Source organism: Oncorhynchus gorbuscha, linkage group LG03 (assembly GCF_021184085.1).
Source record: "Oncorhynchus gorbuscha isolate QuinsamMale2020 ecotype Even-year linkage group LG03, OgorEven_v1.0, whole genome shotgun sequence".
NCBI classification, from domain to species: domain Eukaryota; kingdom Metazoa; phylum Chordata; class Actinopteri; order Salmoniformes; family Salmonidae; genus Oncorhynchus; species Oncorhynchus gorbuscha.
In genome coordinates, this window is record NC_060175.1 from 5,117,440 (window position 1) to 5,129,939 (window position 12,500).

At 48.6% G+C, this 12,500-nt stretch overlaps 1 protein-coding gene across 1 annotated transcript in view; it reads left to right on the forward strand.

The window, feature by feature from the left end:
- The window catches only part of iars1 (isoleucyl-tRNA synthetase 1), a 131,559-nt gene that overhangs the window by 29,379 nt on the left and 89,680 nt on the right, over positions 1–12,500 (forward strand). The window contains 2 exon segments of the mRNA XM_046338710.1: positions 1,591–1,682; positions 3,142–3,240. Coding sequence (XP_046194666.1) covers positions 1,591–1,682; positions 3,142–3,240 — 191 coding nt within the window.

A 12,500-nucleotide genomic window follows, 5' to 3' on the forward strand; every position in this document is an offset into this window, starting at 1 on the left:
CTGGACACACACTGGACACTACTGGACACACACTGGACACTACTGGACACTACTGGACACACACTGGACACACACTGGACACTACTGGACACTACTGGACACACACTGGACACTACTGGACACTACTGGACACACACACAACACTACTGGACACACACTGGACACACACACACACTGGACACTACTGGACACACACTGGACACACACTGGACACACACACGACACTACTGAACACACACTGGACACACACACACACTGGACACTAATGGACACACACTGGACACACACACACACACTGGACACTACTGGACACTACTGGACACTACTGGACACACACTGGACACACACTGGACACACACTGGACACTACTGGACACACACTGGACACACACACACACTGGACACACACACACACTGGACACACACTGGACACACACACACACTGGACACTACTGGACACTACTGGACACACACTGGACACACACACACACTGGACACACACACACACTGGACACATACTGGACACACACACACACTGGACACTACTGGACACTACTGGACACTACTGGACACACACTGGACACTACTGGACACTACTGGACACTACTGGACACTACTGGACACTACTGGACACACACACACACTGGACACACACACACACTGGACACACACACACACTGGACACACACACTGGACACACACACTGGACACACACTGGACACTACTGGACACACACACACACTGGACACTACTGGACACTACTGGACACACACACACACTGGACACTACTGGACACTACTGGACACACACTGGACACACACACACACACTGGACACACACATCTGACCCGTTTCCACTATTCTCCTGTTTTAGAAAGATAATTTGTAAAAAGCAAAACAAGCCTGGAGATTATACGAGCCGCTATAGGAAAAGTAAAAAGGAACAGGAACTAAATAATGTTACCTTGTAGAAGAGAGTGAAAAATGGTGTTACCTAACAGAGTAATTGCTGGTTTGATTTCTTATAATTAACATGAAGTGTAAAGGAGACCAGTTAAACCCTTCTCCTTCTCCTCCCCAAACACTGTCTCCTCTCCTATCTCTCTGTCAGCTGGTACTGAACTGTATTCTGGGATATGTCTGTCTCCTCTCCTATCTCTCTGTCAGCTGGTACAGAACTGTATTCTGGGATATGTCTGTCTCCTCTCCTATCTCTCTGTCAGCTGGTACAGAACTGTATTCTGGGATATGTCTGTCTCCTCTCCTATCTCTCTGTCAGCTGGTACAGAACTGTATTCTGGGATATGTCTGTCTCCTCTCCTATCTCTCTGTCAGCTGGTACTGAACTGTATTCTGGGATATGTCTGTCTCCTCTCTGTCAGTCTGTTTGTTGTATAAGATTGGCAAAATCACGGAAACTTCCCAAATTCCCAGGTTTTTCTATTTAAAAAAAATAGTGGTTGGAGGATTCCCAGAATCAGGAAGGAGTAAGCAGGGAGGGAAATCCTTCAACTCTAATTTCCGATAAACCCGGGAAGTCGGGTGAAGTTTTCAGCCGAGCAGCAATCTCACAGGCTTTCCCTCTCCTGTAGGATGCTGACAAGAACATCATCAAATGGCTGAAGGAACGGGGTCGCCTGGTTAACAGCGGCTCTTTCAAGCATAGCTACCCTTTCTGTTGGAGGTCAGTCTTCCTCAGTAACTCCCAACAAAACACTTCCTAGTAGGTCTGTCTGATGACCTTCCCACTGACCTCCCAGGTGGGTCGAAGAGAAGATCTTCCCTCCCTCTTCTCTCCCTACTCTTCCTCTACCTCTCCTCTCTTCCTCTCCTCCTCTACCTCTCCTCTCTTCCTCTCCTCCTCTACCTCTCCTCTCTTCCTCTCCTCTACCTCTCCTCTCTTCCTCTCCTCTACCTCTCCTCTACCTCTCTTCCTCTCCTCTACCTCTCTTCCTCTCCTCTACCTCCCTTCCTCTCCTCTACCTCCTCTCTTCCTCTGCTCTACCTCTCCTCTCTTCCTCTGCTCTACCTCTCCTCTCTTCCTCTCCTCTACCTCTCCTCTCTTCCTCTCCTCTACCTCTCCTCTCTTCCTCTCCTCTACCTCTCCTCTCTTCCTCTCCTCTACCTCTCCTCTCTTCCTCTCCTCTACCTCTCCTCTCTTCCTCTCCTCTACCTCTCTCTTCCTCTCTTCCTCTCCTCCTCTCTCCCTCTCCTCTCTCTCTTCCTCTCCTCCTCTCCCTCTCCTCTCTCTCTTCCTCTCCTTATTTAAGGTTACGACATGATTCCATATGTGTTATTTCAGTGTTGATGTCTTCACTACTATTCTACAATGTAAAAAATAAAATAAATAAAAACCTTGGAATGACTACCGTAATTTCCAGACTATAAGCCGCTACTTTATTCCCACGCTTTGAACCTCGCGGTTTATCCAATGACGCGGCTAATTTATGGATTTTTCCCGCTTTCCAAAAAACTGAGCACCGTCACATAATGCCGTGTTTAGTTTTAAAGCCTATTTATTTTGTTACAAGCCGTGTTTAGTTTTAAAGCCTATTTATTTTGTTACAAGCCGTGTTTAAAGCCTATTTATTTTGTTACAAGCCGTGTTTAAAGCCTATTTATTTTGTTACAAGCCGTGTTTAAAAGCCTATTTATTTTGTTACAAGCCGTGTTTAAAGCCTATTTATTTTGTTACAAGCCGTGTTTAAAGCCTATTTATTTTGTTACAAGCCGTGTTTAGTTTAAAGGCTATGTAAAGTTCATTTGTTTCAATGTACCGGTAGGCACCTGCGGCTTATTTATGTACAATTATTATTATTATTTTATAATTCAGTGGGTGCGGTTTATATTCAGGTGCGCTTAATAGTCCAGAAATTACGGTAGGTGTGTCCAAACTTTTGATTGGTTGTGTGTAATATATGTTTGGAATGAGTAGGTGTGTCCAAACTTTTGATTGGTTGTGTGTAATATATGTTTGGAATGAGTAGGCGTGTCCAAACTTTTGATTGGTTGTGTGTAATATATGTTTGGAATGAGTAGGCGTGTCCAAACTTTTGATTGGTTGTGTATAATATATGTTTGGAATGAGTAGGCGTGTCCAAACGTTTGATTGGTTGTGTGTAATATATGTTTGTATGCTACAGATCTGACACTCCTCTGATCTACAAGGCTGTTCCCAGCTGGTTTATTCGGGTCGAACACATGGTGGAGAAGCTGCTGGCAAACAATGACAAATGCTACTGGTAAGACCCGTTACAAGACCTAATATCCTCATTACTGCTGTCCTACCGTACAGTCAAGTCCTACTGCTAAGACCTGCTATCTACTATATATTACCATGCAGAGACAGTCAAGTCCTACTGCTAAGACCTGCTATCTACTGCATATAGCCATCCAGAGACAGTCAAGTCCTACTGCTAAGACCTGCTATCTACTGCATATAGCCATCCAGAGACAGTCGTCCTACTGCTAAGACCTGCTATCTACTGCATATAGCCATCCAGAGACAGTCAAGTCCTACTGCTAAGACCTGCTATCTACTGCATATAGCCATGCAGAGACAGTCAAGTCCTACTGCTAAGACCTGCTATCTACTGCATATAGCCATGCAGAGACAGTCAAGTCCTACTGCTAAGACCTGCTATCTACTGCATATTACCATGCAGAGACAGTCAAGTCCTACTGCTAAGACCTGCTATCTACTGCATATTACCATGCAGAGACAGTCAAGTCCTACTGCTAAGACCTGCTATCTACTGCATATTACCATGCAGAGACAGTCAAGTCCTACTGCTAAGACCTGCTATCTACTATATATTACCATGCAGAGACAGTCAGGTCCTACTGCTAAGACCTGCTATCAACTGCATATAGCCTACCTATATATACCTGAGGCTCCGTACAGACGGTGTGATGCCGTACGCCCCCATTTTCACTACGTTTGGGGTCACTTAACCATTTCCTTGTTTTTGAAAAAGCTTATTTTGTTGTCCATTAAAATAACAAATTGATCAGAAATACAGTGTAGACATTGTTAATGTTGTAAGTGACTATTGTAGCTGGAAACAGCTGATTTTTAATGGAATATCTACTTAGGCGTAGAGGGGCCCAATGGCACGTTGTGTTAGCTAATCCAAGTTTATAATTTTAAAAGGCTAATTGATCATTAGAAAACCATTTAAAACCAATAAAGTTTGATTTGTCCTCCGGAGGCTCAACACCGTCTGTACGGAGCCTCAGGTCCGCACTCCCGGATCGAGCTCTGTGTCGCTGCAGCAGCCATTTGGTTTCCCCTCCCCCTCCATCTACACTGTCATGCCAAACCCCTCCCCCTCCATCTACACGGTCATGCCAAACCCCTCCCCCTCCATCTACACTGTCATGCCAAACCCCTCCCCCTCCATCTACACTGTCATGCCAAACCCCTCGCCCTCCATCGACACTGTCATGCCAAACCCCTCGCCCTCCATCGACACTGTCATGCCGAACCCCTCGCCCTCCATCGACACTGTCATGCCAAACCCCTCGCCCTCCATCGACACTGTCATGCCAAACCCCTCGCCCTCCATCGACACTGTCATGCCGAACCCCTCGCCCTCCATCGACACTGTCATGCCGAACCCCTCGCCCTCCATCGACACTGTCATGCCGAACCCCTCGCCCTCCATCGACACTGTCATGCCAAACCCCTCCATCGACACTGTCATGCCAAACCCCGCCCTCCATCTACACTGTCATGCCAAACCCCTCGCCCTCCATCGACACAGTCATGCCAAACCCCTCCATCTACACTGTCATGCCAAACCCCTCCATCTACACCGTCATGCCAAACCCCTCCATCTCCACTGTCATGTCAAACCCCTCCCCCTCCATCTCCATCTACACTGTCATACCAAACCCCTCCCCCTCCATCTACACTGTCATACCAAACCCCTCCCCTCCATCTCCATCTACACCGTCATGCCAAACCCCTCCATCTCCATCTACACTGGCATCCAAACCCTCCATCTCCATCTACACTGGCATGCCAAACCCCTCCATCTCCATCTACACTGGCATGCCAAACCCCTCCCCCTCCATCGTCATGCCAAACCCCTCCCCCTCCATCTACACTGTCATGCCAAACCCCTCCCCTCCATCTACACTGTCATGCCAAACCCCTCCATCTACACTGTCATGCCAAACCCCTCCATCTACACTGTCATGCCAAACCCATCCACCTCCATCGTCATGCCAAACCCCTCCCCCTCCATCGTCATGCCAAACCCCTCCATCGTCATGCCAAACCCCTCCATCTCCATCTACACTGTCATGCCAAACCCCTCCCCCTCCATCTCCTTCTACACTGTCATGCCAAACCCCTCCATCTACACTGTCATGCCAAACCCCTCCCCCTCCATCTCCTTCTACACTGTCATGCCAAACCCCTCCATCTACACTGTCATGCCAAACCCCTCCATCTACACTGTCATGCCAAACCCCTCCATCTACACTGTCATGCCAAACCCCTCCATCTACACTGTCATGCCAAACCCCTCCATCTACACAGTCATGCCAAACCCCTCCATCTACACAGTCATGCCAAACCCCTCCATCTACACTGTCATGCCAAACCCTTCCATCTACACTGTCATGCCAAACCCCACCCCCTCCATCTACACTGTCATGCCAAACCCCTCCCCCTCCATCTCCACTGTCATGCCAAACCCCTCCATCTACACTCCATCACTCCATCATGATATTCTCAGCTACAGGGATCTGTACTGAGGATAATTCTGGTTCTTTGTGAGATGGCCTCTCTTGTCGATTATAGCTAGTGTCGGTTATAGCTAGTGTCGGTTATAGCTAGTGTCGGTTATAGGTTATAGCTAGTGTCGGTTATAGCTAGTGTCGGTTATAGCTAGTGTCGGTTATAGCTAGTGTCGGTTATAGCTAGTGTCGGTTATAGCTAGTGTCGGTTATAGCTAGTGTCGGTTATAGCTAGTGTCGGTTATAGCTAGTGTCATTTATAGCTAGTGTCGGTTATAGCTAGTGTCGGTTATAGCTAGTGTCGGTTATAGCTAGTGTCGGTTATAGCTAGTGTCGGTTATAGCTAGTGTCGGTTATAGCTAGTGTCGGTTATAGCTAGTGTCGGTTATAGCTAGTGTCGGTTATAGCTAGTGTCGGTTATAGCTAGTGTCGGTTATAGCTAGTGTCGGTTATAGCTAGTGTCGGTTATAGCTAGTGTCCTGTCGGTTATAGCTAGTGTCCTGTCGGTTATAGCTAGTGTCCTGTCGGTTATAGCTAGTGTCCTGTCGGTTATAGCTAGTGTCCTGTCGTTATAGCTAGTGTCGGTTATAGCTAGTGTCGGTTATAGCTAGTGTCGGTTATAGCTAGTGTCGGTTATAGCTAGTGTCGGTTATAGCTAGTGTCGGTTATAGCTAGTGTCGGTTATAGCTAGTGTCGGTTATAGCTAGTGTCGGTTATAGCTAGTGTCGGTTATAGCTAGTGTCGGTTATAGCTAGTGTCGGTTATAGCTAGTGTCGGTTATAGCTAGTGTCGGTTATAGCTAGTGTCGTGTCGGTTATAGCTAGTGTCGTGTCGGTTATAGCTAGTGTCGTGTCGGTTATAGCTAGTGTCGTGTCGGTTATAGCTAGTGTCGGTTTATAGCTAGTGTCGTGTCGGTTATAGCTAGTGTCGTGTCGGTTATAGCTAGTGTCGGTTATAGCTAGTGTCGGTTATAGCTAGTGTCGGTTATAGCTAGGTTATAGCTAGTGTCGTGTCGGTTATAGCTAGTGTCGTGTCGGTTATAGCTAGTGTCGGTTATAGCTAGTGTCGATTATAGCTAGTGTCGATTATAGCTAGTGTCGATTATAGCTAGTGTCGTGTCGGTTATAGCTAGTGTCGGTTATAGCTAGTGTCGGTTATAGCTAGTGTCGGTTATAGCTAGTGTCGGTTATAGCTAGTGTCGGTTATAGCTAGTGTCGTGTCGGTTATAGCTAGTGTCGTGTCGGTTATAGCTAGTGTCGGTTATAGCTATAGCTAGTGTCTAGGTTATAGCTAGTGTCGTGTTATAGCTAGTGTCGGTTATAGCTAGTGTCGTGTTATAGCTAGTGTCGTGTCGGTTATAGCTAGTGTGTCGGGTTATAGCTAGTGTCGTGTCGGTTATAGCTAGTGTCGTGTCGGTTATAGCTAGTGTCGTTATAGCTAGTGTCGGTTATAGCTAGTGTCGTTATAGGTTATAGCTAGTGTCGGTTATAGCTAGTGTCGGGTTATAGCTAGTGTCGGTTATAGCTAGTGTCGGTTATAGCTAGTGTCGGTTATAGCTAGTGTCGGTTATAGCTAGTGTCGGTTATAGCTAGTGTCGTGTCGGTTATAGCTAGTGTCGGTTATAGCTAGTGTCGGTTATAGCTAGTGTCGTGTCGGTTATAGCTAGTGTCGGTTATAGCTAGTGTCGGTTATAGCTAGTGTCGGTTATAGCTAGTGTCGGTTATAGCTAGTGTCGGTTATAGCTAGTGTCGGTTATAGCTAGTGTCGGTTATAGCTAGTGTCGTGTCGGTTATAGCTAGTGTCGGTTATAGCTAGTGTCGGTTATAGCTAGTGTCGGTTATAGCTAGTGTCGGTTATAGCTAGTGTCGGTTATAGCTAGTGTCGGTTATAGCTAGTGTCGGTTATAGCTAGTGTCGGTTATAGCTAGTGTCGGTTATAGCTAGTGTCGGTTATAGCTAGTGTCTTAGTAGTAGTGTCGGTTATAGCTAGTGTCGTTATAGCTAGTGTCGGTTATAGCTAGTGTCGGTTATAGCTAGTGTCGGTTATAGCTAGTGTCGTGTTTATAGCTAGTGTCGTGTCGGTTATAGCTAGTGTCCGTTATAGCTAGTGTCGGTTATAGCTAGTGTCGTGTCGGTTATAGCTAGTGTCGGTTATAGCTAGTGTCGGTTATAGCTAGTGTCGGTTATAGCTAGTGTCGGTTATAGCTAGTGTCTTATAGCTAGTGTCGGTTATAGCTAGTGTCGGTTTATAGCTAGTGTCGGTTATAGCTAGTGTCGGTTATAGCTAGTGTCGGTTATAGCTAGTGTCGGTTATAGCTAGTGTCCTGTTGATTATAGCTAGTGTCGGTTATAGCTAGTTAAAATATATTTTATTATCGAGCTAATTTGTGTTATTTTTAGAATCAGACTTGGTACATCTGTATTGGACTATACACACTGCAGGGAAATGTGTCAGCTCTGGGGCCGCGTGGCTCTGGGGCCGCGTGGCTCTGGGGCTCTGGGGCCGCGTGGCTCTGGGGGCCGCGTGGCTCTGGGGCCGCGTGACTCTCTGTAGAGGTTGGATAGCTCCGTTCCTTCAGCACGAGATCGCACAGGACAGCAGCACACTGTAAATTCTCCATTTAGGATGGCTAGAGAGAGTGTGGTAGTGGGCAGAAATTATTCCATTGATTTAAATAGAAATGCCTCTCACAAATGGGAATTGATGAACTCATTGGACTACTAGAGGAACCCGATGCCATTTACAAGCATGTATTCTCCTGTGGCTGGGATGGGAGCGGCTTGGCCCCCCCAAAAAAGGCTTCTGTCCAAATTGGCACACTAGTCCCTTTGTAGTGCACTAGGTTTAACATGGGCCTGGTCAACAGTAGTGCACTAGGTTTAACATGGGCCTGGTCAACAGTAGTGCACTAGGTTTAACATGGGCCTGGTCAACAGTAGTGCACTAGGTTTAACATGGGCCTGGTCAACAGTAGTGCACTAGGTTTAACCTGGGCCTGGTTAACGGTAGTGCACTAGGTTTAACCTGGGCCTGGTTAACAGTAGTGCACTAGGTTTAACCTGGGCCTGGTTAACAGTAGTGCACTAGGTTTAACCTGGGCCTGGTTAACAGTAGTGCACTAGGTTTAACATGGGTCTGGTCAACAGTAGTGCACTAGGTTTAACATGGGCCTGGTCAACAGTAGTGCACTAGGTTTAACATGGGCCTGGTCAACAGTAGTGCACTATACAGGGAATAGGGTACCATTTGGGACTCACACAAGGATAAAGGAGAGAAGATACCTGGACGGGGAAGTTTTTTAACCTTGAAGAAAAAAATGCATCTCTGTTTATTTAGAAAATGATCTAGAGGCCAGCTGGATATAGTCAATGCTACTGTGTGCTAGTTTCTGTCTGAGTTGTTTTACATATTAGAAAGACTAACTTTTATATTTAATCACTGAGATTATGTTAGGTCATAAGTGTTAATGAGTCCTTGGTCGCAATTCTCCAGTCCTTTTTCCCTGACGTGTGCACTACCCCACACAGATTTAAAAGCATATGATTGGGACACAAGGGGATTGTCAGTTGTGTTACTTGTCAGGATGTCGGCCATTTTGTGTCATGGCAAATGTAGTTCAGTGAAATGGAGTCAGTCCCATCCCATTTCTTTATCGCTCTTTTTGGGCATTTTCTACTGTGAACCGAAATGAACCGTTCGTTCATAGTACAGAACGGCAATGGTAGGAATGAGACCCAAAGATACAGACCGAGAAGACATGAGACCATAGTAACATCTTCATGGGATTTCCAGATGTTTCTGTTGGCCTCTTTTTGGTTGAGTTCAGGCCAGTCTGCTCCCCAGGTGAAAGATGACCTCACCAGTTCAGATCAGACCAGTTCAGACCAGTTCAGATCAGACCAGTTCAGACCAGACCAGTTCAGATCAGACCAGTTCAGATCAGACCAGTTCAGATCAGACCAGTTCAGATCAGACCAGTTCAGACCAGACCAGTTCAGACCAGACCAGTTCAGACCAGACCAGTTCAGATCAGACCAGTTCAGATCAGACCAGATCAGACCAGTTCAGATCAGACCAGTTCAAGACCAGTTCAGATCAGACCAGTTCAGATCAGACCAGTTCAGATCAGACCAGATCAGACCAGTTCAGATCAGACCAGACCAGTTCAAGACCAGTTCAAGACCAGACCAGTTCAGATCAGACCAGTTCAGATCAGACCAGATCAGACCAGACCAGTTCAGACCAGACCAGTTCAGACCAGACCAGTTCAGATCAGACCAGTTCAGATCAGACCAGATCAGACCAGTTCAGATCAGACCAGACCAGTTCAAGACCAGTTCAAGACCAGACCAGTTCAGATCAGACCAGTTCAGATCAGACCAGATCAGACCAGTTCAGACCAGACCAGTTCAGACCAGACCAGTTCAGACCAGACCAGTTCAGATCAGACCAGTTCAGATCAGACCAGTTCAGATCAGACCAGTTCAGATCAGACCAGATCAGACCAGTTCAGATCAGACCAGACCAGTTCAAGACCAGTTCAGATCAGACCAGTTCAGATCAGTTCAGACCAGACCAGTTCAGCCAACTAGAGATATCTAATAGAGGATCAGACCAGACCAGTTCAGACCAGACCAGTTCAGACCAGTTCAGATCAGACCAGTTCAGACCAGACCAGTTCAGACCAGACCAGTTCAGACCAGACCAATTCAGACCAGTTCAGACCAGACCAGACCAGTTCAAGACCAGTTCAAGACCAGTTCAAGACCAGTTCAAGACCAGTTCAAGACCAGTTCAGATCAGACCAGTTCAGATCAGATCAGATCAGACCAGAACAGTTCAGACCAGTTCAGACCAGTTCAGACCAGACCAGTTCAGACCAGTTCAGACCAGACCAGTTCAGATCAGACCAGTTCAGATCAGTTCAGATCAGACCAGTTCAGATCAGACCAGTTCAGATCAGACCAGTTCAGACCAGACCAGACCAGTTCAGCCAACTAGAGATATCTAATAGAGGCCAGATGAATGAAGACATGCTGTTGCCTGCTAGTTTCAGTGGTAGTCTTTCCAGTTCTGGCTCTTCTGTTAAATCACTGAATTTGTGTTGAGTCTTCCCCTCCCTGGCTGAAGGACTTGTTCAGTTATATTACACAAGGCAGTCTGTCTAGAGACATTTTTATTTTCTCTTTCTGATACAGGATAACCGCGTCTCCCCGGTCTGTCTGGTCCTCGTCTGTCTAGACCTCGTCTCCCCCGGTCTGTCTGGTCCTCGGTCTGTCTCCCCCTCGTCTGTCTAGACCTCGTCTCCCCCGGTCTGTCTGGTCCTCGTCTGTCTAGACCTCATCTCCCCCGGTCTGTCTGGTCCTCGTCTGTCTAGACCTCATCTCCCCCGGTCTGTCTGGTCCTCGCCTGTCTGGTCCTCGTCTCCCCCGGTCTGTCTGGTCCTCGTCTGTCTGGTCCTCGTCTCCTCGGTCTGTCTAGACCTCATTTCCTCTGTCTGTCTCCCCCTCGTCTGTCTGGACCTCGTCTCCCCGGTCTGTCTGGACCGCGTCTCCCCGGTCTGTCTGGTCCTCGTCTGTCTAGACCTCGTCTCCCCCGGTCTGTCTGGTCCTCGGTCTGTCTCCCCCTCGTCTGTCTAGACCTCGTCTCCCCCGGTCTGTCTGGTCCTCGTCTGTCTAGACCTCGTCTCCCCCGGTCTGTCTGGTCCTCGCCTGTCTGGTCCTCGTCTCCCCCGGTCTGTCTGGTCCTCGTCTGTCTGGTCCTCGTCTCCTCGGTCTGTCTAGACCTCATTTCCTCGGTCTGTCTCCCCCTCGTCTGTCTAGACCTCGTCTCCCCCGGTCTGTCTGGTCCTCGTCTGTCTAGACCTCGTCTGTCTGGTCCTCGTCTGTCTAGACCTCGTCTCCCCCGGTCTGTCTGGTCCTCGTCTGTCTAGACCTCGTCTCCCCCGGTCTGTCTGGTCCTCGTCTGTCTAGACCTCGTCTCCCCCGGTCTGTCTGGTCCTCGTCTGTCTAGACCTCTTCTCCCCCGGTCTGTCTGGTCCTCATTTCCTCGGTCTGTCTCCCCCTCGTCTGTCTAGACCTCGTCTCCCCCGGTCTGTCTGGTCCTCGTCTGTCTAGACCTCGTCTCCCCCGGTCTGTCTGGTCCTCGTCTGTCTGGTCCTCGTCTCCTCGGTCTGTCTAGACCTCATTTCCTCTGTCTGTCTCCCCCTCGTCTGTCTGGACCTCGTCTCCCCGGTCTGTCTGGACCTCGTCTCCCCGGTCTGTCTGGACCTCGTCTCCCCGGTCTGTCTGGACCTCGTCTCCCCGGTCTGTCTGGACCTCGTCTCCCCGGTCTGTCTGGACCTCGTCTCCCCGGTCTGTCTGGACCTCGTCTCCCCGGTCTGTCTGGACCTCGTCTCCCCGGTCTGTCTGGACCTCGTCTCCCCGGTCTGTCTGGACCTCGTCTCCCCGGTCTGTCTGGACCTCGTCTCCCCGGTCTGTCTGGACCTCGTCTCCCCGGTCTGTCTGGACCTAGTCTCCCCGGTTTTTCTGGACCTCGTCTGTCAAGACCTCGTCTCCCCGGTCTGTCTGGACCTCGTCTCCCCGGTCTGTCTGGACCTCGTCTCCCCGGTCTGTCTGGACCTCGTCTCTCCGGTCTGTCTGGACCTCGTCTCTCCGGTCTGTCTGGACCTCGTCTCTCCGGTCTGTCTGGACCTCGTCTCCCCGGACTGTCTGGACCTCGTCTCCCCGGTCTGTCTGGACCTCGTCTCCCCGGT